General features: G+C 37.4%; 1 protein-coding gene across 1 annotated transcript in view; it reads right to left on the reverse strand.

Moving 5' to 3' along the window:
• Positions 1 to 2,288: 2,288 nt before the first annotated feature.
• Positions 2,289 to 23,698, reverse strand: part of Nup62cl (nucleoporin 62 C-terminal like) — a 36,887-nt gene continuing 15,477 nt past the window's right edge. The window contains exons 7-8 of the mRNA XM_051141269.1: positions 23,144 to 23,210; positions 2,289 to 2,549 (exon numbers count right to left, since the gene is read on the reverse strand). Coding sequence (XP_050997226.1) covers positions 2,455 to 2,549; positions 23,144 to 23,210 — 162 coding nt within the window. The 3' untranslated portion in view covers positions 2,289 to 2,454. The remainder of the gene's footprint in view (positions 2,550 to 23,143; positions 23,211 to 23,698) is intronic.

The raw sequence follows: 23,698 nt of genomic DNA on the forward strand, positions 1-23,698 counted from the left end.
ATGTATGTGTTGAGAAGGGGCCATGACATTACAAATAAAAGTGCTTTCCTTCAGCTAATATTTGAGCAAGGTGACAAAGGTTCCCTTAGTATTGTTCACAAAATGGGGTATTTCTGATCTTTAAAATTAACATTGATTTAAGCAATGTCCTATCTTTTAGACAATTTAGAACCAGACTCAAATATACTTTCGGGAAAATTTAGTGTAAGACTTCAAATTTCAGACAGTACACTGGGGTTACTGGGTTAATCTGGAAGTTATTTACCACTTTCCAGGATCTTTTATGTACTGGGAGTCAAAAATACTACAAATTCCAGTAAAGATAGTGCAAAAAAAAAACAACAAAAAACAAAAAACAAAAAAACAAAACAAAAAAAAAACAGTGTAAAAAGACTTTTGCTTCCTTTCTATAGAGAAAATTTGCAATAAAGTCCTCTGCTAGTATTTAAAAAGCAATAAAGAACCACAGAACTTTGGAGACTTAAAATAAGTTTATTCTCACCAAGCAAGGTGGCGCACACCTTTAATCCCAGCACTCAGGGAGGCAGAGGCAGGCGGATCTCTGTGAGTTCGAGGGCATCCTGGTCTACATAGCGAGCCCAAGATGGCCAAGGCTACACAGAGAAACTCTGTTCTGGAAAACAAACAAAAAATGTATTCTCACAAAATGGTTGCCCTGATGAACCAATTTTTCCTTTTGTAGAGAAAATGCTGCCCAGGGTGATTTTTTTTTTTTAAATCTCCAGCTAATTAGATGAATAGAAGTTTAAAATCAGAATTCATGCAAAGTATTATATTCTCTTTGCTGAGTATGGAACCTCACTTATAGGTGGGCTATTATACAAGAGTTTTATCGGTGGTGGTGGGGGACAATGATGGTTTTTGTCCTTGTCTGGGACATATTGGTAACACTGAACTCAAAAATTTAGGGATTACTCAAGATTCTACTCAAAAGCTGTGCTTGCCTTTAAATGTTTACAAGATTTAGTAGTCTGCATTATTTGCTCTCATAACCACCCCCTGTTCAGTATTAAAAACTGAAGCTGTGTGTGCCAGGACAGCACTCTATTACAGAACTGCAGGCCCAGGCATTGTTTTATTCTTATTTAGTTGAAGTCAGCCTATAACTCAGACTGGCCTTGAATCTGTGATCCCTCTGTTCCCAGCCTTCTAGGCGGCTGGAATTATAGGCCTCTGCTACCAGGTCCAGTTCTCGTTTTATAATTTTGAGTGGTAGCAAAAACTTACCGCAATAACTAGGTATTTTGTGGAAACGTTTGAATAGGAAGTGAGACCATTAAGTTCTAGTATTTATTCTATTCATAAAACTTACCATTACCAGTCATCATTAAAAAATTTTTTTTTCTGTAACATGAACCCTTCCATGTGGTCATGTGTGGTTTGGACAACAAAGTTCAGTTCAGTCACTTAAAATCTTTTAATCAGTTTATTTTTATTTTTATTTTTAGGATATCACATTATTAGCGACTTACATGAAACAGAAGAGATACAGATGGTTTAAAGCTAAGAAGGAGGCTGTTTTTGCTGAAAAACATTAAAATGGTTACACAAAATAGGTGTAAATCCTATGCTAAAACAAAATGAACGATAAAAACCACCAGGATACCTAGGTGTGGTGGCACCTGGAAAACTGAGGCAGGAAGATTTTAAGTTCCAAGCCAGCCTAGGCTATATAGTGAAATGTTCATTAAAAACAAAAACGAAAATGAAAACACTGAGGTATCTCTATATTGTCAGAAGTGAGCAAATCACTGAACCCTTGCCCTATATGTAACATAATTCACTGCTGGGTATATAATCCAGGAGTGTGGCACAAGACTGATCTCTAGTACCATAAGAAAAATAAAAGCCCTAATTAAATCCTTAATCCATAAAAGCATATTACCTTCTCTGAGGTCCTGAAAGAAACTTGCTGTAACTCATGAGACACTTCCTTTCATTGCTCATATTGTTATTAACAGATAAAAAATTGTATCTTAAAACTTATATATCAGAGTAGACTGAAAATTTCACTTGGTACTTTGAGGTATCCAGCACTTTAGGTGAATGGCCACAAACGCCCCGCAAAGACTGGGTGGCATGTGCATTTTGGCAGACATCTTCCCACAATTAAGCTGCAGTAGGAAGTTGGTGATTAAGATATAGATTATAAACACAAAAACCAATACCTAATAGGCAAGTGCCTGGGCAAGGTGGCTAATGTACCTGTTACTTAATTCTGGGTAAGCCCTCTACAACTCAGCTATGCCCTCAGTCCTGATTTTAAGAAAGACAATCGCATACTTCTCTTCACATTATTTAAATGGAAAAAAAAAATGATCGAACCCATGCACAAATTATTGCAATCAAATGTAGATGTAAACACTACTCTATTTAATAGCATCAAAATTCAGGAGTAAATGAAGAATCCACAAGGAGCAGGTCACAGCGGTGTTATTCAAGGGCAAGCTTCAGATTATACTCCCGCTCCTTACGGCGGAACTCCTCAAAAGCCTTAGTGACCTCCTCTACCTTCATCTGCATTATGCCTGCAGGGGGAAAAGCATAGGATCCTCAGTCAGCGTCACATGCCAGGAACATGGCCACACACCCTCCCTTCAACGGTGACCTATAAAACCTTAAATCTGTAATTTAAAACTGTACTTTAAAATATTAAATTGAATTTAAATATAATTTAAAATACAAATTGTAATAGTTTTACATCTTAGAAAATGTGAGAGAGAAAACTCATCTGAGAACTGTGAAAACAGGGGGCAAGCATAATCTTTATTTGTTCTCTGTAACTTTGGGGCAATAACCATCTACCTTAAATTTGTGTTTTGTTGGAGGGAGTTTTAACCACTTGTTTTTACTCATTAATGCCCCAAAGTACAACTCAGGGTTTTCAATAAATTGGATGTATACATTTTGGTAGGTCTGAGCTATCTATAAGACACAAGTCTTTGGCAATATTTACATTTCTTTTGTTTTCCAAATATATATGTATATTAGTGGTTCTTAAATTTGCTCAGGGGCAATATACTGAAAAATGCCATTAATAGTTACCATATCAAATAGCACTTTTCTGCCATGAAAAATAAACTATTGAAGGAAGCATGTTAATCAGAGATTTTCCACAAAAATGCACAAATAGAACTGGTCATTAATGTTTAGTAAGGGATAAACAGTGGTTGGTACACCAAAGGAAAGAAAAGTTTTGCAAAATAAAAACTAAAATGTAATTCATATACTTTACTCCAGCCAACCAGAACACACACTCTCTCTCTCTCTCTCTCTCTCTCTCTCTCTCTCTCTCTCTCTCTCTCTCTCATCCCCACCCCAACCCACAGTCATGGTTTTTCTGTGTAGCCTTCGCTGTCCTGGACTCAATATTTAAACCAGGTTGGCCTTGAACTCATAGAGATCCACCTGCTTCTGACTCCTGAATACTGGGATTACCAGCCTGCACCACCACAGGCTGGCTCAGAACAGTCTTTTTGTTAACTCAGTTTTTAAAAAGCATAGTGCCTCATCTTGTTATATAAAGTGAGTACACTGTGCAAGATCACAATGGGTAATTTAAATTGTGGCTATCTGCTAGAGGGACAGAACAACAGTGAATAATGATCTTGACAAAACAAATCTCTTTTTGTTGTGACAACAAACTGCAGGGTGCAGATTCCCCCTGAAATAACTGTTTTAATGTGATGGAAGTATAAATGAGCACTACAACGAACCATTAACTTCAGACTACAGATGTCAGCCGAAGCACAATGTACTAATTTGCTGATTGATACATACTAAGTACAAAGGAATAATTTATAACAATTGTAAAAATCAATAAAATATCAGGGAACACAAGTCAGCATTATTAAGAGAGGCCTACAATGAACATTTTGCCATGTCTTCTCATTGAATTCCCAGGACTATCTCTGTATTAACTCACTTTAAATGTTTTAGGCCCTTCATTCATTAAACAGTGCACATGGTAGTTACTGCCCAGAATTCTGGTCCCAAGACCAGCATCATTGATTGATTTCTGTCAATATATTAAGTTAATACATCACAGTAGAAGTAAAATTTCAGTAGTAGTCACTTGAAAGAAAATATACCATGCACATTTTTGCATTATTAAAAGTATATTGAAAATAAAAATTCTATTGCCTGTAAACAAAAGGTGAGCTATCTACAAAGACAAGAAGTACACTCAAGGTTGCCTGAGACTTAATTGGGATAGGAATGCACAATAACTACTAGTGGGCCAATAGGAATTTTGGGAGCAAGGAAAATGTTCAAATATTGGAATGCTTAATGTTTGTACAGATCTACAGACTTATCTAAATGGTCAATAGCAAAGACGAAATCTCAACAACACATAATGATGCATAATGATTACAGGCCTTGACATGCTAATGTGGACTGGGAAGATTTCCCAAGACCACACCACTAGACAAAGATCTATAGGCAGCCAAAGGCTGGTGAGAGAGGGAGAGTTTAGTTTTCTCTAGGGATGAGCTTGTTTGATAGTTAATCCAATCCTAAGTGGCCAGCATTAAACACATGCATATAGGAGCAACACTAAATCAACTCAATAGGTTTTACACACACACAGACACACACACAGACACACACACACAGACACACACACACACAAGAAAGTTTGCTTTCTTTAACAGTCTAGGATCACCTGCCCATGGATAGCACCTCCCACATTAATAATAACTCAAGAAAATATCCTATAGACTTGCCTACAGGAAATCTGATGAAGGCATTTTCTCAAATAAGGTTCCTCTTCCCAACTACTAGTTTGTTAACATTAAGTTGATGACTCCCCCCCCCACACACACACCTCCCCCACTCCCAAAATAACAATAACAACAACAACAAAAATGGGGCATTTCCCCATCAAAACATTTTGGTAAAACTGCTTCCAGTCCACCTCCTGATTGACTTGAGAATATGTTTTCTTGCAACTTAGGCTGGATTGCAAATATTTTAGACAATGATGTTGAGATTTTCCTAGAAGGTTATAAAAAGAAGAGATTCTGTCTTTAAAGTCAGACAGTTTTTTTATGTAGTTAATATTTTGAAGATGTATTAGTTATACATAAATATTGGCTATTATTATTAAATTCATTGTTGAAGAAGAAACTGTACTCTTGAAAGCAGTGTTAGAGAAAGATAATTGGGGCAGTGGAGGAAAAAATATACAGGCAAATGGTCAGAAGTACAAATAGGGTGGCATGCAAATGACTCACAAATATTTAAAAATACTCATCATAAGTAACCAGAAAGATACAACTTAGACCAGAGAAATATTTTTGCCTATAAATTTTGTCAAGAAATGATGGCAGTATTTTTGCTGGTAGTTACAAAGATAATAGTAGAAGGAATGCAGAAAGTGGGTCATCTAATGCATTGCTGATAGAAATACAAACTAGTTCCCCTTATCTGCAAGAATGCACCGGAAGCTTTTAAAACAACACTGCTTCTGACTTAGCATTTTAACTTTTAAGAACTACATTCATATCCTCGAATCATAGTTTTTATTAAAATCACCACCAGAGGAGCTGGACAGATGGCCCAGTGGCTAAGAGCAGTTGCTAAACATCCCTGTTTAGTTTCCAGCACCCACAGGGTGCCTCACAACCATACGAAACTCCAGTTCTGGAGTTTCTGACCTCTTCTGGCACTGCATGCTTATGGTGCAGAGACATACACACAGACAAAACACCCACACATATAACCCTAAAATAAAATTCTAATTTATTGATAGGTGCATTTACTGCAGCACAATTTAAAATAAGAAAAATGATGAGAACTTTTAAGACTTAATTATGGGGTATAAAAAGTCTTTGTATGTATATGCCTATATACATGTAAGAACAATTAATTTAAGAGGTCATGAATTTGAAAGAGAGAAAGGAAGGGTATATGGGAGATTTGGGAGGAAGGAAAAAAGTGAGGAATAATGTAATTATACTATAACTTCAAAAACAGAAGAAATAAAAATAAACACCGTGGCATATCCAAATTTTAGCAGTCACTAATAGCATGGAAAAATATCCATGTTTACAAGTTTGTCAGCTATCAGCTTTGTAAAAGCTGAGGGATTGGGAGGGCAGATCAGTTGGATAAATGCTTGCTGTGTAAGCATGGGGGCTTGAATTTAAGTCCCAACATCCTCGCAAAGGGTGCTGCAGAAGTGGAGAGAGATGGATTCTGTGGGCCTGTTGGTCAGCCAGCCTAGACTATGAGCCCAAGGTCTTAGTGAAAGATCCTGTTTCAAAAGACAAAGTAGACTGGCTCCTCAGGAATGACACTGAGGCTGACCTCTGACCTACACACACACACACACGCACGCACACACACACACACACACACACACACACACACACACACACACACTCCCGCGCACCGGCACAGGCACACACACAGAGCCATAGCTTCCACAATAATAGCAATAACAACAAGAAGTTGAGTATATACCGTGCTGGCCACGTGTGTCTACTAAACGCTAAGGTCACAGATACATTTTGGAAATAAAGAAACATTAATGCATAATTTTGATGAAGAAGTTAGAAACTGAACTTGGTATACCATGCCAAAAACCAAAAATTTATTACTGGAAAATCAGGAAGGGGGGGGGACTTTAACAAAAGCACAGTGATTTCATGAGTATCATTCGGAGAGTAGTGTGGAAACAAACTAAAGCAGAGTGAGAAGAGATAGGGGAAGAAGAGCATTAAGGTTTCTACAGTCTAAACCTATACACCCATAAAATATGAGTAAAGACTTTTTTAAAGGGCGTAAAAGAGGCACGCACTAAAACATAAAGGATACAAAGGAGCAAAAACGCTTTTACAATTGCAGTGAGTTTTGCCATAGAACTATGACATTAATAGTACTAGATAATTCCAAATGGTGTTCAAAGGGGAGCTGAGAACGGGATGTGTGAGTCAGAGGCTCACCCTTCCTCTCTTCCCTATCTCAGCTCCGGGTGATGCTCCCTAGTCAAGTTCTGCACAAGAGTCTCCTTTAAAGACTATGAACAAGCTAAGCTCTAGATCACAGATACCAGACCAAGACAAGGCCAGGCATGTTGTCCTAAAATCAAGGATTAAATAGAAGTCTCTGAGAGCCTAAGTGCACACCCACAAAGGAGCACGGAGGTCTACTTCCTTCCCTACAGCTCTAAGAGCGCTGGCTTAGCACTGGCCTTACTAATCTACAGCCAAGAACTGCAGCTTCTTCTCCAGAAACTTTGACCTGCTAGACAGGAATTCTAAAGCTAGTGGATAGCAGTCCTTCAGTGATGGGGAAAGGGAGGAGTCTAATCAGATTATCCCACAGTAAGTTAACCAACCCAGCTACAAATTGTTTCATGGAGCTTTCTCACATGTAAGAATATTTGAGGACAACTTGAGAGAGATTGAAACGAAACGGAAAGCTGAAAGCAGCAAATTAGGAAGAGCAAAATATTATTTGAAGAAATTTACCCCCTCAGGGATGATATTAGATCTAAGAATCATGAATGAATGCTACTAGAAGCACACACAACACACATGGCTGTCATATGACACCAAGCTCTTGCAATATAAAAGTTATAGCAGAAAGGAAAGATCAACAAAAAGTTTGGAATAAGAAGCACATCCAGAAAACTTAACAAAAATAAAGAGACACTAGGAAAGAATAAAAACGGACATCAGTTCAGGGAGTCAAACATTAGATTAAGTATGTTTCCGGAAACTGGATCAGACATAACGTAAGCAAAGAAATCAGCAGAAAGCTCATTTGAGAACAGCCTCAGACAGAAAGAAATGAACTGCTTGACTCATTAATATTATACTGAGTAGATGAAACAGATTCACATCAAAGCATACCATCTGAAATGTAAGTATTCTGCAAAAGAGCTTAAATTTTTCAATAGAGGGGGAAAAACCCAAAATGAAGACGTTCAAAAAAGGTTCAGAATCAGAATGGCCCTCAGAGTTAGAAGGCAACGGAACTGCTTCTGCACTACCAGTCAAGTGAGATGGTGGAATGCCTATCTTTTCGGGGATGAACAATATCAAAATATTTACATGCCATACACTCTTTCTGGAAGCTGCTGGAATATGTGCTCTATTAGAAAGAAGGGGACAAATCAAGGCCTGTTAATAAGAGGCATTAAAGAAATGTGTCAGTATGATAACAGTGTAGAAAGGGGGCTTGCCTCAGGAGCACAGCAAGACAGCAACAATTTCAGAAGGTCCAATAGAGAAGGGCTGAAGGTATAGCTCAGCGGTAGAGCATTTGCTTAGCATGCATATGCTCTAGGCTCAATCCCGGCACTACCACCACCACCATCACGGGCCAAATCAACAACCCAGAAAACCATCGGTACAGTAGAGATTACAAGGCTATGGAAGAGACAACTCTTGGAAGTTGAACCAGATAATTTAAAATAAAAGCAGGGATTTGGGTGCAGGCTTACTCATAAGTATACAAAAAACTATGCAAAAAGATACCAATAAAAATCAAAAGTAAACAAAAACTTTTAAAAAAGAAAATATAGGGGATGGAGAGATGGCTTGGTGGTTAAGAGCACTGCCTGCTCTTCCAAAGGACCCGGGTTCAATTCCCAGACTCCAATATATGACACCCTCACACCAGCACACATAAATTAAATAAAATATTAAAAAAAGAAAATATAGTGTGCTAGGCTGTGAACACCACCTGAATGATCGTAATTAAAGTAATAATGATCAAAGTGAAATTTATGATACATGTTTATTGTAAGTTGGTAGAGAGACTTAACATAAGAAGCCTAAAAGATAGTTTTCAACAAACTTAATTTAATTTGAGGTGCCTTTGGCATATCTGTTTGCAAATGTTTGTTTATGCAGAGTTTTGACAATGAAAATAAAATAGGCATCCATGAAAGTTATGGCTGGAGATAACAACTGGGGTCAAGCATACTGCTGGTTAAGAGAAATCCCTTTTTAAAAGAATACCATTAAAAACAAGGAGAGGTCTCAAATTAATATTCTAAGTGCCTACCTTAGAAAATAGAAAAAAGACTAAATTAATACAAAGCCAACAAGGGGAGGAAATGATAAAGACAAAAGCAGATAGTAATAGAACTGCAAATAGTATCACCATCGAGGGAAAAAATCAATGAGCTAAAAAGCTAATTCTTTGTGAAAAAAAAAAGTCAATAAAATTAATAAACTTCAAGCAAGAGGGAGAAACTTAAGCACAGAAATCATAAATCACCAGCAGTATGAAAGAAACAGGATACACCACTATAGGACTATAAAACTACTTTATACTTACAACTTCACAGCAATGTACCAATTCACTGAAAAACTACGAGCTTTTACATTTTAACCAAGGTGAGATACACAATCAGAATGGTTTTTAGAAACAAATGAAACTTTCTTCCTATAAAAATAACCAGGACCAAAAATTTCACTGATGATCTGTCAAACATTCAAAGAATTAATACCATTTCCCCACAAATCCTATGAAGTAGAAGATAGTGCTAACAACCAAAACAAGGCAAAGACAGTACAAAATCAAAAGAGAACACTACAGACTAGGACACCTGCAGAACCCTCCAAGTATTAGCAAAACAGAGTTTAGAAGCAGAGTATTAGCAAAATAGATTCAAATAAAAGTATATTTTTATTCCACATATGCATGGCTGATTCTGCATTTGAAAAATATCAATGAATCCATTATGTAAACAAAGTAAAAAAATCATGTAACAATTTATACAGAAAAAGCATTTGATAAAATCTAGTATCTACTTATAATAAAAAAAAAAATCAGCCATTTAATCCTAGCACTCAGAGAGGCAGAGGCAGGCAGGCAGATTGCGGTGAGTTCGAGGGCAGTCTGGTCTACAAAGTGAGCCCAGGACAGCCAAAGCTACACAGAGAAACCCTGCCTTGGAAAACAAACAAACAAATGAACAAAAAAAAATCAGCTAGTTAGGAACAGATGAGAATTACATGAGCTTGATAAAAAGCATCCGCCAAAATCTACAGCTAAGATTACTATATTAAAATGAAAGACTGAAAGCTTTGCATATATGATCAGAAATGTACAAAAATGAAAGCAATAAATAAATGACATTAAGGATGTGTGATATTTAAAGGGAAAGACACAAACAAAGATCCACAAAATAAAGATCTCAGGAAAAAATTCAAGCATACACCAAAGTGATTTTTGATAAGGCAGGAAAGTAAATTCAAGTGCCAAATTTGGTGGTTCATGTCTGCAATCCCAAGTTTAAGGAGGCTAAGGCAGGAGGATTGCTGTGAGTTGGAGATCAACTTGGGCTTTGGTGTCAGAGCCTCTTTTTTTAAAAAAGAAAGAAATTTAGACTACAAGATAATTCAACAAATAAGAGTGCTTGTCACCAAATCTGAGGACCCATGTTTAATACCTAAACCCCACATGGTAGAAAGAACTGACTCCTGCAAGTTGTCTTCTGACTTTGACATGTGTGTTGTGTCATCTGTGCACACGTAAGCACACATACACAATATAAACAAACATAATAAGGAAAGAAAATGAACTCATTTGTCCAAGGATAGTTTTCCCAATAATGTTGGATCAACTGAATGAGTGCAGGCAAAATCAACAAACAAAAAGCCCTTGATCTAAACCAAAATGGATCACAACCTTAAAGCATAAAATGTAAGATGATAAAACTTAAGGAAAGAAATGAAAGAGAAAAATCTTTGAGATACAGATAATAAAAGCAAAACCAAACAAATGCTGACAAATTGCCTATCACCAAAATCATACTTTTGTTCTGTGAATAACCAACCCCCATAAAGGACAGAAATAGATAACATATAGACTGGGGAAAGTATCTTCAAGCTACATGCCCAATAAGGAACTTATATCTAGAATACATGAAAAATTCTTAAAACTCCAGAGTAAAAAACAATTAGAAAACAAGAAAGAAGCATGGAAGACATTTCACTGCAGTAAACCAGATAAAAGATGTTCAGTATCATGAGACATGTAGGAGACGCAAACTGGAAGTTCAGTAATATCACTACTCAACCATGACAAGGTTGAAGTGAAAAGAGACTTATAATACCAAACAGTGGTGAGGACACAGCCACATCATGTCACTCATCCATTGCTGGTGCTGATGTAAAATGGTACAACACCACTATAGAAAACTGTGGCCCTTTCTTAAGAGGTGGCTGGGATTCCTAGAGATTACACCTGGAATCCCAGTACTTGGGAGATGGAAGTAAGAGGATCAGAAATTCAAAAACAGCCACACAGTGAGCCAGCCTGGGTTACATGAGACCCTGTCTCAAAACAAGTAAACATGCAACTACCATAGGCTCCAACAATTACAGTCTAAGGCCTTTATCCTAGAGAAATGAAAATTAATATCCATTTAAGAATCTGTCCACAGTGCCTCATTTTTATCTCCAAATATCCTAGATAGATTAATAACCAGTTAAATAAGCTGTGGCACACCTAAACTGGAAAACTACTTACGAACAGGCGAGTCAAACTATTAACATATTCAGCAAGTCAACTGGGTCTTTAGAGGATTTTGCAGAATGGGGAAAAAGCCATTCTTCAAAGGTCACATGTGGTACAATGCTCTTTATATAATAAATCACAATACATTTCGGCAACACAGACTAGATTAGTAGTTCCCAAGAGTTTAGAACTTATTGGGAAGGCAGGGGATCAGATGGAAGGAAAATGGGCATGATGATAAAAAGGAAACACGAAGAATCCATTCAGCATGGAACTGCTGAGGACTTTTCCAATTGTGATACATATAAAATCCTACACACATGTAATATAGCTGCATATAGTTAACATGTATCCAATTAAAACTGGACAAATCTGTCACATGCTGGGTCAACTTCAGCATCCTGATGGTGGTAATATATTAGAAATGAGAAAAATAAAGTAATAATAAGTAGGGTTTCTATATTATTTCTTACAACGTTTGTGTAAATCTGAATTGACATCAAAACAATTTCAATAACAAAAAGGCCAACACATATAAATAAAGTATTTTGTTATTGCCATTGAAACAGGGTTTTCTCTGTAGTTGAAGCTGGCCTGAGGAACTCACTATAAAGTTCAGGCTGGCCTCAAACTTGTGGCCCTCCTACTTTATCCTCCATAGGTATACCGCATGTTAAGGTTTTGGCTATTGCAGAATATATCCTATATATTAGGTTAGGTTGCTTTTGACAATAACTTTGACATTTTTGGAATTTAATATAATTAATGTTTTCTTGTAGTTCAGAAAAGGAGAGTGAAAAGAAAAGGAGGCAAAGGGAAGTAGAAGGAGGGGATAGGGGGAAAGAGAATATGAGATTATCCTCTGACTAGTCATAGCTACTTTTAAGACATTCGGTTTATTAAAATTCAAGTAACATCTGAATATACTTAGGTTCTTGGTGGTATATACTTCTGGATAGAAAAGGTATTTATAGAAGTACAAAGCTCTCACCTCTACCACAAGAATTTAATCTGGTCTCTATGTTGATATAGTGATAAGACACTATGCTAGCTATAGCACTTCTCTTCACAAAGAATTGATAAAAAAAAAAAGGGGGGGAACGTGTCGCTGAATTATTGTAGTTAGATTATATACCCCAAGTTGTTATTTTTTACATCTCTATGTGGTCTTCACTTGGTTACCAAAATTATCAAATTATTACTCATTATAGAAGTCTCACTTCAACTACTCTGTCCCAGAAAACTAAAACAACAACGAAAGCCCTGCTGAGCCATTTTACTCATGCTGTTTTTATTTCTTTACCACACTTTACCTGCCCCCTTTGTACCTGTTGAAGGCAGAGATAACATGGGCATTTAGGCCAGCTACAGAGTACTGCAGGGCCATGCCACATAGGTGCTCTTTGTTTGACATCTAGATAGCATCTAAAATGAAAATATCTAATCACATAGCACTTTGGATTTTTTTGTATGTGTATGGTGTGTATATACACAATGGGGTGTAGAGTGTTTGAATGTGTGGTATATGTGCACACGTATATCATTCTTTGCCTTACTCTGTTGAGACAGGATCTTTGTTGCTTCATCAGGAGCCAGCTAGCAGCTAGCAAGCCCCTATGATCTTCTTTCTCTGCCCCTCCCATCTCCAGGACTGTGTTTACAGGCAGAAACCAGCTTTAAAAAAAAATTAAGTGCTGGGAATTTGAACTCAGGTCCTCATGACTGTGCAGCAAGTACTCTTACCCACTGAGTCATCATCTCTCATGTGTGTTTTCAATGCCTGTGGACGCTACGTTGACTCTTACAATATTCTGAGATAGCAAATAAAAATGTAGGAAGGTTCAAGCTAGTGAGAATTTAGCTAGGCCTATATAGTTGATTCCTATCTAACAGTACTTTTTCTATTAATGCACCTACTTGTCAAATGCTGTGAATTTTTGAACAGTTATATAGTGCATACATATATTGAAATTTCACACCAAACTTTATTAATATGTGTAATGGATATATGGTAATTAAAATAAACTAAATGCTGGGCCAGCAAGATTGCTTGGCAGATAAAGGAACTTGCCACCAAGACTGATGACATAATTTAGATTCCCAGAGTCCATATGGTGGAAAGAAAAGAGCTGATTTCCTCCCACAAGTTGTCCTCTGAATTTCACATACTCACCGTGGAATATGCAGTGCCCCTCCAAACAAAGAAAGGCAACAAAAATTTGAAAAGAGATAAACTAAGGACTGAGCTTAGTATGGTGGCACACTTGTAGTCGCAGCACTTACAAAGCTGAGGCAGGATAAGCGCCATGAACTCAAAGGCAGCCTGAGTTACAAAGTGAGACCAAGTCTCAAAAATAAAATAAAATAGGCACCATGCTGGCACCATAATGGTATTTGTTGTTCCTTCAAACACTGATATGCTTCCAGTTAGGATTGCCAATCTGAATACTATTGGGGGGAGAGGGAGGGTAACTGAAGAAAAGCCACCAGGTTATCTCATGTTTGAGGTGCCTATTGAGCCTGGCACCCAAAACAGCATTACCATAAGGTTCCAGCATATTTATTTATTTATTTATTTATTTATTTATTTATTTATTTATTTACTAGCAGGAGCAAAACTGCTTTGGATAAAAAAATTCTCACAAACAATATAAATTCTGCTATTTGGAAGTGATTTAAAGTATGTTGCATATAATTCATGTGCAGTGCATATAATTCATGTGCAGGAGCTCTCGAGCTTGAAGAAATTCACTTGGGCACAAAAAGTACATAAGTAGGATTAGTGAGAAATCTAATTTTGCAGATGTATTGAGGGTATGTCAAATCTGGATTTACATATAGAAAAAGAAATTTTGGGAAGTCAGCTCTGAGAGTGTTAACCAGCATACAGTATTTCTTAACAGAAACTGAACATTTGCTTAATTCTAATGTTAGTCTTCTAATCTAAAGTACAAGATGTTCTTTGGAATTAGGGGACAACATCTGTTTTGTCTTTAAAGAATAGCAGAGATGATCAAGTGGATCATTTCAATAGTGGAAAGATACAAAATACCCTTCAATTAACCGCAATGGGAAGATTTTTAAGTGTTCTGTTGAGTTTAAAATAGTCACTCTACATGAGCAAAGTCCACTTAGTTAGCTTTGTGCTGCTGCCACAGGGCTGGCAGAAGCCATTCAGTCTTCAAGTATCTGAAGTGGAATGTTCCATTCCAGAACATAAGAGCTGACCATACCAGTACACCAATGTATCAAGATTGCCCAGAGAATGTAAGAAAAGGCAGAGGTAAAAGGAACAGCCTCGGCTAGTGAATCTGAATCGGAGTCTATTCTAGAAGATGAAAGAGGAAGAAGGACTCAATTGCAATCTAAAGGCATCTTTTGGCACCTCAGCATTTGGTGCTCTTCACAGAACAGCTGAAATAACTACCAAGCATTAAGTGTTCTTTTTCTGTTTGTTCATTTTGACACAAGGTTATTATAACACAGGCTAGCCTTGAACTATTCACTTGAACCCCTGAGTCTTCCGCATTTACTCCCCAAGGGAATGGGATTGTGTGTTTGCGACACCATGTCTAGCTTTAATTATTTAATTATTAAGTTTATTTGAGGCAAGGTATCACTATGAAGCCCTGGCTGTCCTGGAATTCTCTCTGTAGATCAGGCCAGCCTTAAACTCACAGAGATCTGCCTACTTCTGCCTCCCAAGTGATGGGATTAAAGGTGTATGCCACCATGCCTAGTTAAAAATATTTTTTAAAACCACTTACTGCCTGAATCAAAACCTTTTAAAAACATCTAACACCACAAAAATTAATTTGAAACTGTCATCTCAAACAGTAACTATTACTATTGGGCAAAAGTGATACATGATTACAATACATTATGCAAAACAGCTACTCAACAATGACCCTAAAGGAATTTTATGCAAGAGTTAACTAAATACAGCTGAGGACTAAGAATATTTAGTACAGAAAGTAAGGCACTCACAGACATAGAAATATATTTTGGAACTACTATAACAACCCTTAAGGCCATTTTAGTTACCCCGAGTAACTTTTTCTGCCCTAAATAACAATATAAATGTGAGACACTATAGAAAAATTCTTTAGTTCCACCCTTTAGGAGCCTGCAATGATTGTAGATAAAGTATCTTTAGTCTTTATAACTTTAGGATGCTTCATGAAAGAAGTAAGATGCCATGATAATCCTGAAGTTTTATGATTATAATGATGAGCAGAAGTTCTTTTCATAGCCTGCTCCCTTATTGTTGGGCTACTTGGTGATGATTCATAGACAGGGCGATGATTTGGTGGCATATGAAACAACAGGAAGCATGGACCCCTTATCCCACCTTGCTGCTCTGCCACAGGCAACTCCACATACTTAAAGCAAAAAACAAATTGCCAATTGTGTCATAAGTGATCCCAGAAGAGCTAGAGCTGCCGCAGCTTCAGTGACTGCCAACTCAGAAGACAGATGTGTGACTGCGACACTATCCTCAAGCCAACCTTGAAATAATGCTGTACAGTTTTACAAAAAGGAAGACAAGAGAGGAAACACATATTTGGACCTGTGGTTACTAGCCACTCTCAATTATATTACTCGGGAGAAAACAAGCCCATAAGGTATAACAGTGACTAAGCATCACATTTGAAATCCTGCATTTGATGACTTCTGATCCCTTTCTATTTCTGTCCTATCCCTATGGACTGTAAAGAGGTTTGAGGACAGAAGTAGCCTTGTTTGCCACATCTTCTTTGTGGATGTTAAAAGTTGGATTGGACAATGAATGCAATGTGTTAACATACTTAACATACTTCGATGTTCGATTTCCAATTAATTTGTATTTGTTTATCTCATTTATTTTCCTTTTGGAATACAGTTGACTCTTTAGAGTAACTTTAAATTCACAGAAAGATATTTCTCATATACTCAATGCTCTACCCTCAGATGCAGACACTCCACAGCTACCAACATAACACACCAGAGTACTGCATTTGTTGCCACTGAATAAAACTACCATTACCACCCAAAGTCTAGCTTTTACACTAAGGTTCACTTGCAGTGTTGCTCTTCCTATGGGTTTTAGCAAAGGTATAATACTAGGTATTCATCATTACAGGACCACAGAGAACATTTGTACTGCTCTGTGTCTGCCTATTCATCACCACACCCACTGCTGGTCTTTTTTTTTTTTTTTTTAAACTATCTCCACTGTTTTGCCTTTTATAGAACATCATATATTTGGAATCACAGTTTATAGTCTTTTTATTTTAGCTTTTCTCAGTTAATAATATTCATCAAAATCACTTTTAAAGAAATGATTTTTCAGTTAAATATGTGATCTTTTTCATGCAACAGCTGCCGTGTTTTATGATGGAAAAAATTTGTGCCAATATTACAGATATTAAGTCACAAAAACATTTGCCGGAAACCTTTTAAAATAAAGATTTGATTTTATATGAGTTAATGATTTCTCTTTAGTAAAATATAATATTTGTATTGCCAGAATAACACTCATTCATTTTTCTATAACTGCTCTCTGCATGTGAACAAATGGACTCATTTAAGCTTAAAACATTCAGTCCACAGACCATTTCAGCAGACATGATCCAATTAACTATTAAAAAGCAAACTAAAACAAAAAAAAATCCTCTCCTGGACAGCATAATTAAACCCTGCCACGCTCCATTTCTTCATCACCCCATTTCCTGATATGAAAAGGAAAGGCTTGTTGGGTATGAATGGGAAAAAAAGAAGCTATCAGGAATTAACAGGCTTTCCTATTCTTCAGCAAAGCCCCCATCTCAAATGCAAGCCTCTCAAACAGTGGTTCTCAGCCTTCTGAATGCTGTGACCCTTTAATACAGTTCCTAATGTTGTAGTGACCCCCCCAACCATAAAATTATTTTCGTTGTTACTTCATAACTGTAAGTTTGCTGCTGTTACGAACTGGAATCTAAACATTTTTGGAGATAGGTTTGCCGAAGGCATTGTGACCCACAGCTCTATGACATTTCTCTGCTTCTTTAAACTCAAATGGATCTTCGGTGGAAAAGGAATTCTCATTAATCATCACTCTACTGTCTTACTCTTGCTACCAATTTTGACTGAGAGCTTTACCTAGACACCTAAAATGTATATCCCATCCAAAATATTATCATATTTTGACAACTCTGTCCTCTACTTTTGTAGAAAATTAAAATGTTTTTATATCTAATGATACCTACATTGTTTGAAAAGCACTCCAGAATTAAAAATACTGTTTTGCACATGAGGAAATCTGGAGCTTGATCCCAGTTCTTCTATGGTTGGTCTTAGCTGTGTGTTCTAAAGAAGTTATTAAACCTTTCTGGGCCACAATTTCTTCATTTATATAAAGTAAATCCCTTGCAAAACTAACAACTTTAATTTTATAAAGGAAACACTGGCTGGGAGCCTTGAGATTTCATTTATGACAAAGAGGATCCCTGCCAAGAGAAAAATCACTGCAATTTTTTCCTTATAACATAAATTACCTTGTGGCACCCCTTTAACTCCACCCCCAAAATACTGCTCACTGTAGAAAACTAAGGCACATGCAGGAAAACTTCAGATAATATCATCCCTTGGCACTGTATGGTTATTAACATTGTCTCACTTCTTGGTTACTCTATCAACTTCGCCATGTAAGTGGTATTTAATGACAACTTACCTGGAACCAACTTGTCTAGATCCAGTTTAATAGGCACCTTTGAGCCCCATGACCTTTCATATCTCCATTGCCCATACACAGAGTGCAGAATTTGACAAGCAGTAACTAGTTCTTCCCACTATCATTTACTTACTGCCAACCATGTATTAGGCACTATTCAAAGCTACCCACTTCTCTTTATCTTTTGTTTTTGAAAATAAAAATAAAAGCTTCAAGAGACTAAGTGCATGCTAAAAGAGGTACTATTAGCCTCAACACGTGTGTGTGTGCGTGTGTGTGTGTTACTTTTCTATTACCATGACAAAACAGTATGACCAAAGCAATGCATAAAAAAATACATTTAGCCGTGCGTGGTGGTGCACGCCTTTACTTCCAGCACTTGGAAGGCAGAGGCAGGTGGTTCTCTGTGGGTTCGAGGCCAGCCTGGTCTACAAAGTGAGATCCAGGACAGCCAGGGCTATACAGAGAAACCCTGTCTTGAAAAACAAAAGAAAAGAAAAAAAATTTAATATGGTTCTGGTGGTTGCAAAGGATTAGAATCTATGATCATTATGATGGAGAGCATGGCAGCAGGTAAGCAGACATGGCATAGCACTGGAGCAGTAGCTGATAACACATATTTCAATCCACAGACTTCAGGCAGAGAGAGTGAGAGAGAGCTAGCTGAGAATGGCTTGGGCTTTTAAACCCCCAAATCCCACTCCCAGTGACACACCTCCTCCAAGAAGGCTACACCTCTTAATCCTTCCCAAACAGTTCCACCAACAAGGGTCTGAGGATTCAAGCTATGGGGACCATTCTCATTCAAACCACTACAGCATGATTCTCCTTATTTTTTAACAAATTCATGTGCAAACAGTACAGAACATAACTTCTCTTCAATGATTATAAACATAGTTTAGGAAGGGACAGGGCATTTCTTCCTCTAAGAGAGGGAAGAAGCAGGTAACAAATCATAAAGAGAATCTCTAAAGAGGAAGACACTGAGAAAATTCACTCTAGTTGATGTCTATTAATTTAAAAAATGGGGAATCCAGGAAGCTAAATAATAAAAAATGATTATTATTTTATGGCTATGTCTTGAAAACGTAGTTGGCTGGTTAAAAGTTTCATATTCTTTTTTCTTGATATAGCATCATATTCTTACATTTAGGAAAAGTTCATAAAATGACTTGCCCTATTTTTTTACTTGCCCTATTTTTAATATATGTTTTACTAATCCTTTCAGAATTCATACAATATGTTTTGGTTATATTCATCTTGTCTTCCTCAATTCATCCCAGACCTTTGACTACACACACAACTTTGTGCCCCCTTTCCCCTCAAAGTCAATTTGTGCTATCTAAATGTTCTTGAATGGGTGGCATTCCATTGTACCATAGTCAACTTTGCAGGGGGCTACATTCTTTTTTGGGGGGCTACATTCTTAAGAGAAAAGTGACTTCCCTCTCCCAGAAGCTAAAAATAGCCAAAAGCTCCATGGCTGGCTAGCACTTTGTGTTCCTTTCCCCTCTTCATGCTCTTTTCTGTTTGTTTTTTTTCTTTACTTCCTCCTTGTGCCCCCGCCACCCCCTGAGACTCGTTATCTCTGTGTAGCCTTGGCTGTCCTGGACTCACTTTGTAGACCAGGCTGGCCTCGAACTCACAGCAGTCCTGCTGCCTCTGGCTTCCTGTCTTTTATTTTATAGTGTAGGAAAATTTAGAGAACCATAAAAATAATAATATATCTGTATGCCATTCATCTATATATTAGTTCACTGTTTTGCTGTAAGTTCCTCTATATTTTCTAGGAAAATATTTTCTTACACACAGGAAAATGAACACTTTCTTATTTAGTCTGTATACAGTTCAAAATCCCTAATTATTTGAAATAACATCTGTTTTAGTTCTGGTAGTGTATTTAATCAATGATAACACAGAGATGATCACCATGTCTCTTTTAATCAATGATCACTTCCTTCATTTCTTACTTTTCATGAGCAACCTTTTTGAATAGTCACAAAAATGATATTTCAGAATGTGTACACACAGAATATATGATTTTGTGATTAGTTTCAGGTGAAAATTTTGGCAATAATACTATATATAAGTGATAACATACACTTATGCATGTCAAGCCATGAGGCATAATAATCACCTTATCCATTACTGGTCAGGTCTGGTTTGATCACATTGTGAAAGTGGTGTATTTATATACCATATGTGTCTTTCTGGGTCTGGGTTACCTCACTCAGGATCATCTTTTCTAGTTCCATACACCTCCTTGCAAATTTCAAAATTTTCCTTGGTTTTAATAGCTAAGCAGTATTCCATTGTGTAAGTGGTCAACAGTATATTCATTCTTTGGTTGAGGGATATCTAGGTTGTTTCCAGGTTCTGGCTATTACAAACAAGGCTGCTATGAACATAGTTGAGCAAATGTCCTTGTTGTATGGTGGAGCCTCTTTCGGGTATATTCCCAATTTTCTGATAAAGTGCCAGATTGGTTTCCAAAGTGGTTGTACAAGTTTGCACACACACCAGCAATGGAGGAGTGTTCCCCTTTCTCCACATCCTTGCCAGCATGTGCTGTCACTTGAGTTTTTTATCTTAGCCATTCTGATGGGTGTAAGATGGAATCTCAGAGTTGTTTTGAAGTGGATATTAGCTTAACATAGATGTGCTCTGAGAGTCTCCACTCAGCAGGGGATTGGGACAGATGCTGGGCCTTGCTGCTGGACTCCAGTTGAGAGTGGTATAGAAGACTGGGGACATAGAAGGACTCAGAGGTTTCAGCAGTTCTGCAAGGAGACCATCAAGACTGGCGGAGCTGGACCCAGAGGCGGGGGCCGGGAGGGGGGGCTGGTGGGGGCGGGGCATGGGGGAACTGCTCAAAACTGTTGTACCAACCAAGGACAATGCATGCAGTAAACCTAGACCCCCCTGTTCAGATATAGCCAATGAACAGCTCATTCTCCACGGTTGTGGGGAGAGTGGGAACTGCCTCTGACATGAACTCTGGTGCCCCCACTTTGATTACTTCCCCTTGGTGGGGAGGCCCAGCGGCACACAGAGGAAGGGGAAGCAGGCTATCAAGATGAGACCTGATAGGCTGTGGCCATATGGTTGGGGAGGAAATCCCCTTCTATCAGAGGTATAGGAGAGGGGAAGAGAGCAGAAGAGAGAGGGAGGGAGGGAGGGAGGGATGAAGGGAGGGAGGAATGGAGGGAGGGAGGGAGAGCGGAATGAAAAGATATAAGCTACAAGCGAGGGGATAACATTCAGGATGCAATTTAATTACAATAAAATAATTTTTAAAGTGGTGTATGTCAGATAGCTCTTATAAAAGCCTGTTTTCTCTTTTGTAATTATTACTAATACATGGAGTGATAAATTTTAGGAGTACATTAATATTGTATTCCTCAACGATCTTAAACTTTACAGCTTTTACCATTTATTGATGACCCTTGCCTAAATCAGCTACTATAACAGAAATGTAAAAATCATGATTTCTCCATTGACTTAAACAACTAAAATGCTGAGTTTCATGGTATGTAAACTTTGCCTCAATAAGACTATTTTTTAGAGAGTTAACATTTTAACTTGCAGTCTTTATTTGGCTTGTTTCCTGCTACCATATTTTTCTGCTTAGAAATGACTGTTGGTTGAAAGATTTTATAAATGAGGGAGGGTATTTAAGATTTACTTAAACATATTCCACGGAAACTTGTAATTATAGTTTTCTAATTCTGTCACTTTCTAAAATTATTTGTTGGCATAATTCTACAAAAATTTCCCCTTGTCTTTTCATTTATCACCCTCACTTAGAATGGATGATTGTGTGTTTATGAGGTTTTTGCCTTTAAAATATTATAATCTATTATTGTTATTATTTTTTATGTTCTAAGCATCCTAATGTAGTAGTGGGAGTCCTATGAGGCATCTTATCCTCTGATAGAACATCATAGGTATTAAAACAAGGCTTGTTTTCTTGCACGGCCCAAAGTTCCCTTGTGCTTCCATCCTTCAGCCCTGAGGTCAATGCCTTCCAAGAAGAATCACTTTAATTAATTAATTAAGTTTTTTGAGACAGGGTCTCTCTGTGTAGCTATGGCTGTCCTAGACTTGCTTTGTAGACCAGGATGGCCTCGAACTCAGAGAGATCTGCCTGCCTACCGGAGTGCTGGTATTACAGGATCCTGTTGCCATTCCTGGCTGAATCACTTTCTTTTAATGGGAATTATTTGTAGAAACCAGTATCTTGGTGCTAGCTATGTGCTTCAAAGCCTTTTTCAACAAAGAAATCCAAACTATTAAGAAAGTTTACTCATTTTTACATTTTTTTTTCACCTAATGAGTACATACTACCAAGAACACCGTGCTCTGGGATGCTGAAGATGGCTCAGTTGGTTAAGTGCTTGCTGCCAGCATCACCAGATCACTGAGCTCCAAGCTCATAGACTTGGTTAAAAAAAAAAAAAAAAAACACAAGGCATGGAGGCAGAGAGGAAGATGCCAAACATTGATATGCCCAATCTCTACAGTCGTGCACACATGTGACCCAAACATACAGGAACATATACACATACATACCTTCACACAAGAAACGCTCAAAAAAGAATGTTGCATTCAATGGTTATCTGCAGTGAGTTAGTGCGTTAGATAAATTACACAGATTTTGGGAAGGGGTACTTCAACACTTCTCTTTCCATTCTGAGTACATAAAATGTTAATGTTTTACCAAGATCAAAATTGTGTACAAAAGATAAATTAAAAAGGCTTGCTTCTATTCAGATTGTCAAATACCCTACCTGTATCCAGCCACTGTTTTCATTGATTTCTAGTTACATTCTCGAATTTCTGAGCAACCCCCAGCCGAGACGTTAAGTCAGTGTGGTCACTGAGAGTGCAATGGGTGCTGTGCATTTTCATACCTACAATGTGATGTACAAAACAAGCTCCCACCTGTATTGTGATTGATCCAGTACAGAGATTCCATATGAGCACTCAGAATCTGGCCGATCTGCTGAAGCTGAAAACACACCCAAGATGCTTAGATTACAATTATTTTTTAATGTAGTAAACACAAAGAAAGAAACATAGGAAACTGAAAATAGGAAGCAGCCTTTAATTTTGCTCTGGTAAGTGGTGCACTGACAATGAAGTAAGTGCATATTAATGGTGCTTTGCCATTTCATACTTATGCACTAATTACTTTTATGCATTAGTTCAATCTATTCATTTTGCAACTGTCAGGAATTAGATTCCTATAAATCAATAAAAAACTGACAAGCGCAATATAAAAATAAAGGGCATTAAGAGATGTTTCAAAAGAAAACCAAATTAATAAATCCACATAAAATTAACAACATCATATCGTCGATCAAATCAGCATTTTTTTTTGAGACACTGGTCTGGAACTTAACCATTTATACCAGACTGTACTACAGCCTCTTGAGTGTTGTACCAGATTGAATGGCTCCTCAAACTCATTAGTTTAAAAATAATAGTATTTGATAG

This window comes from Acomys russatus, chromosome X (assembly GCF_903995435.1).
Source record: "Acomys russatus chromosome X, mAcoRus1.1, whole genome shotgun sequence".
Taxonomy (NCBI): domain Eukaryota; kingdom Metazoa; phylum Chordata; class Mammalia; order Rodentia; family Muridae; genus Acomys; species Acomys russatus.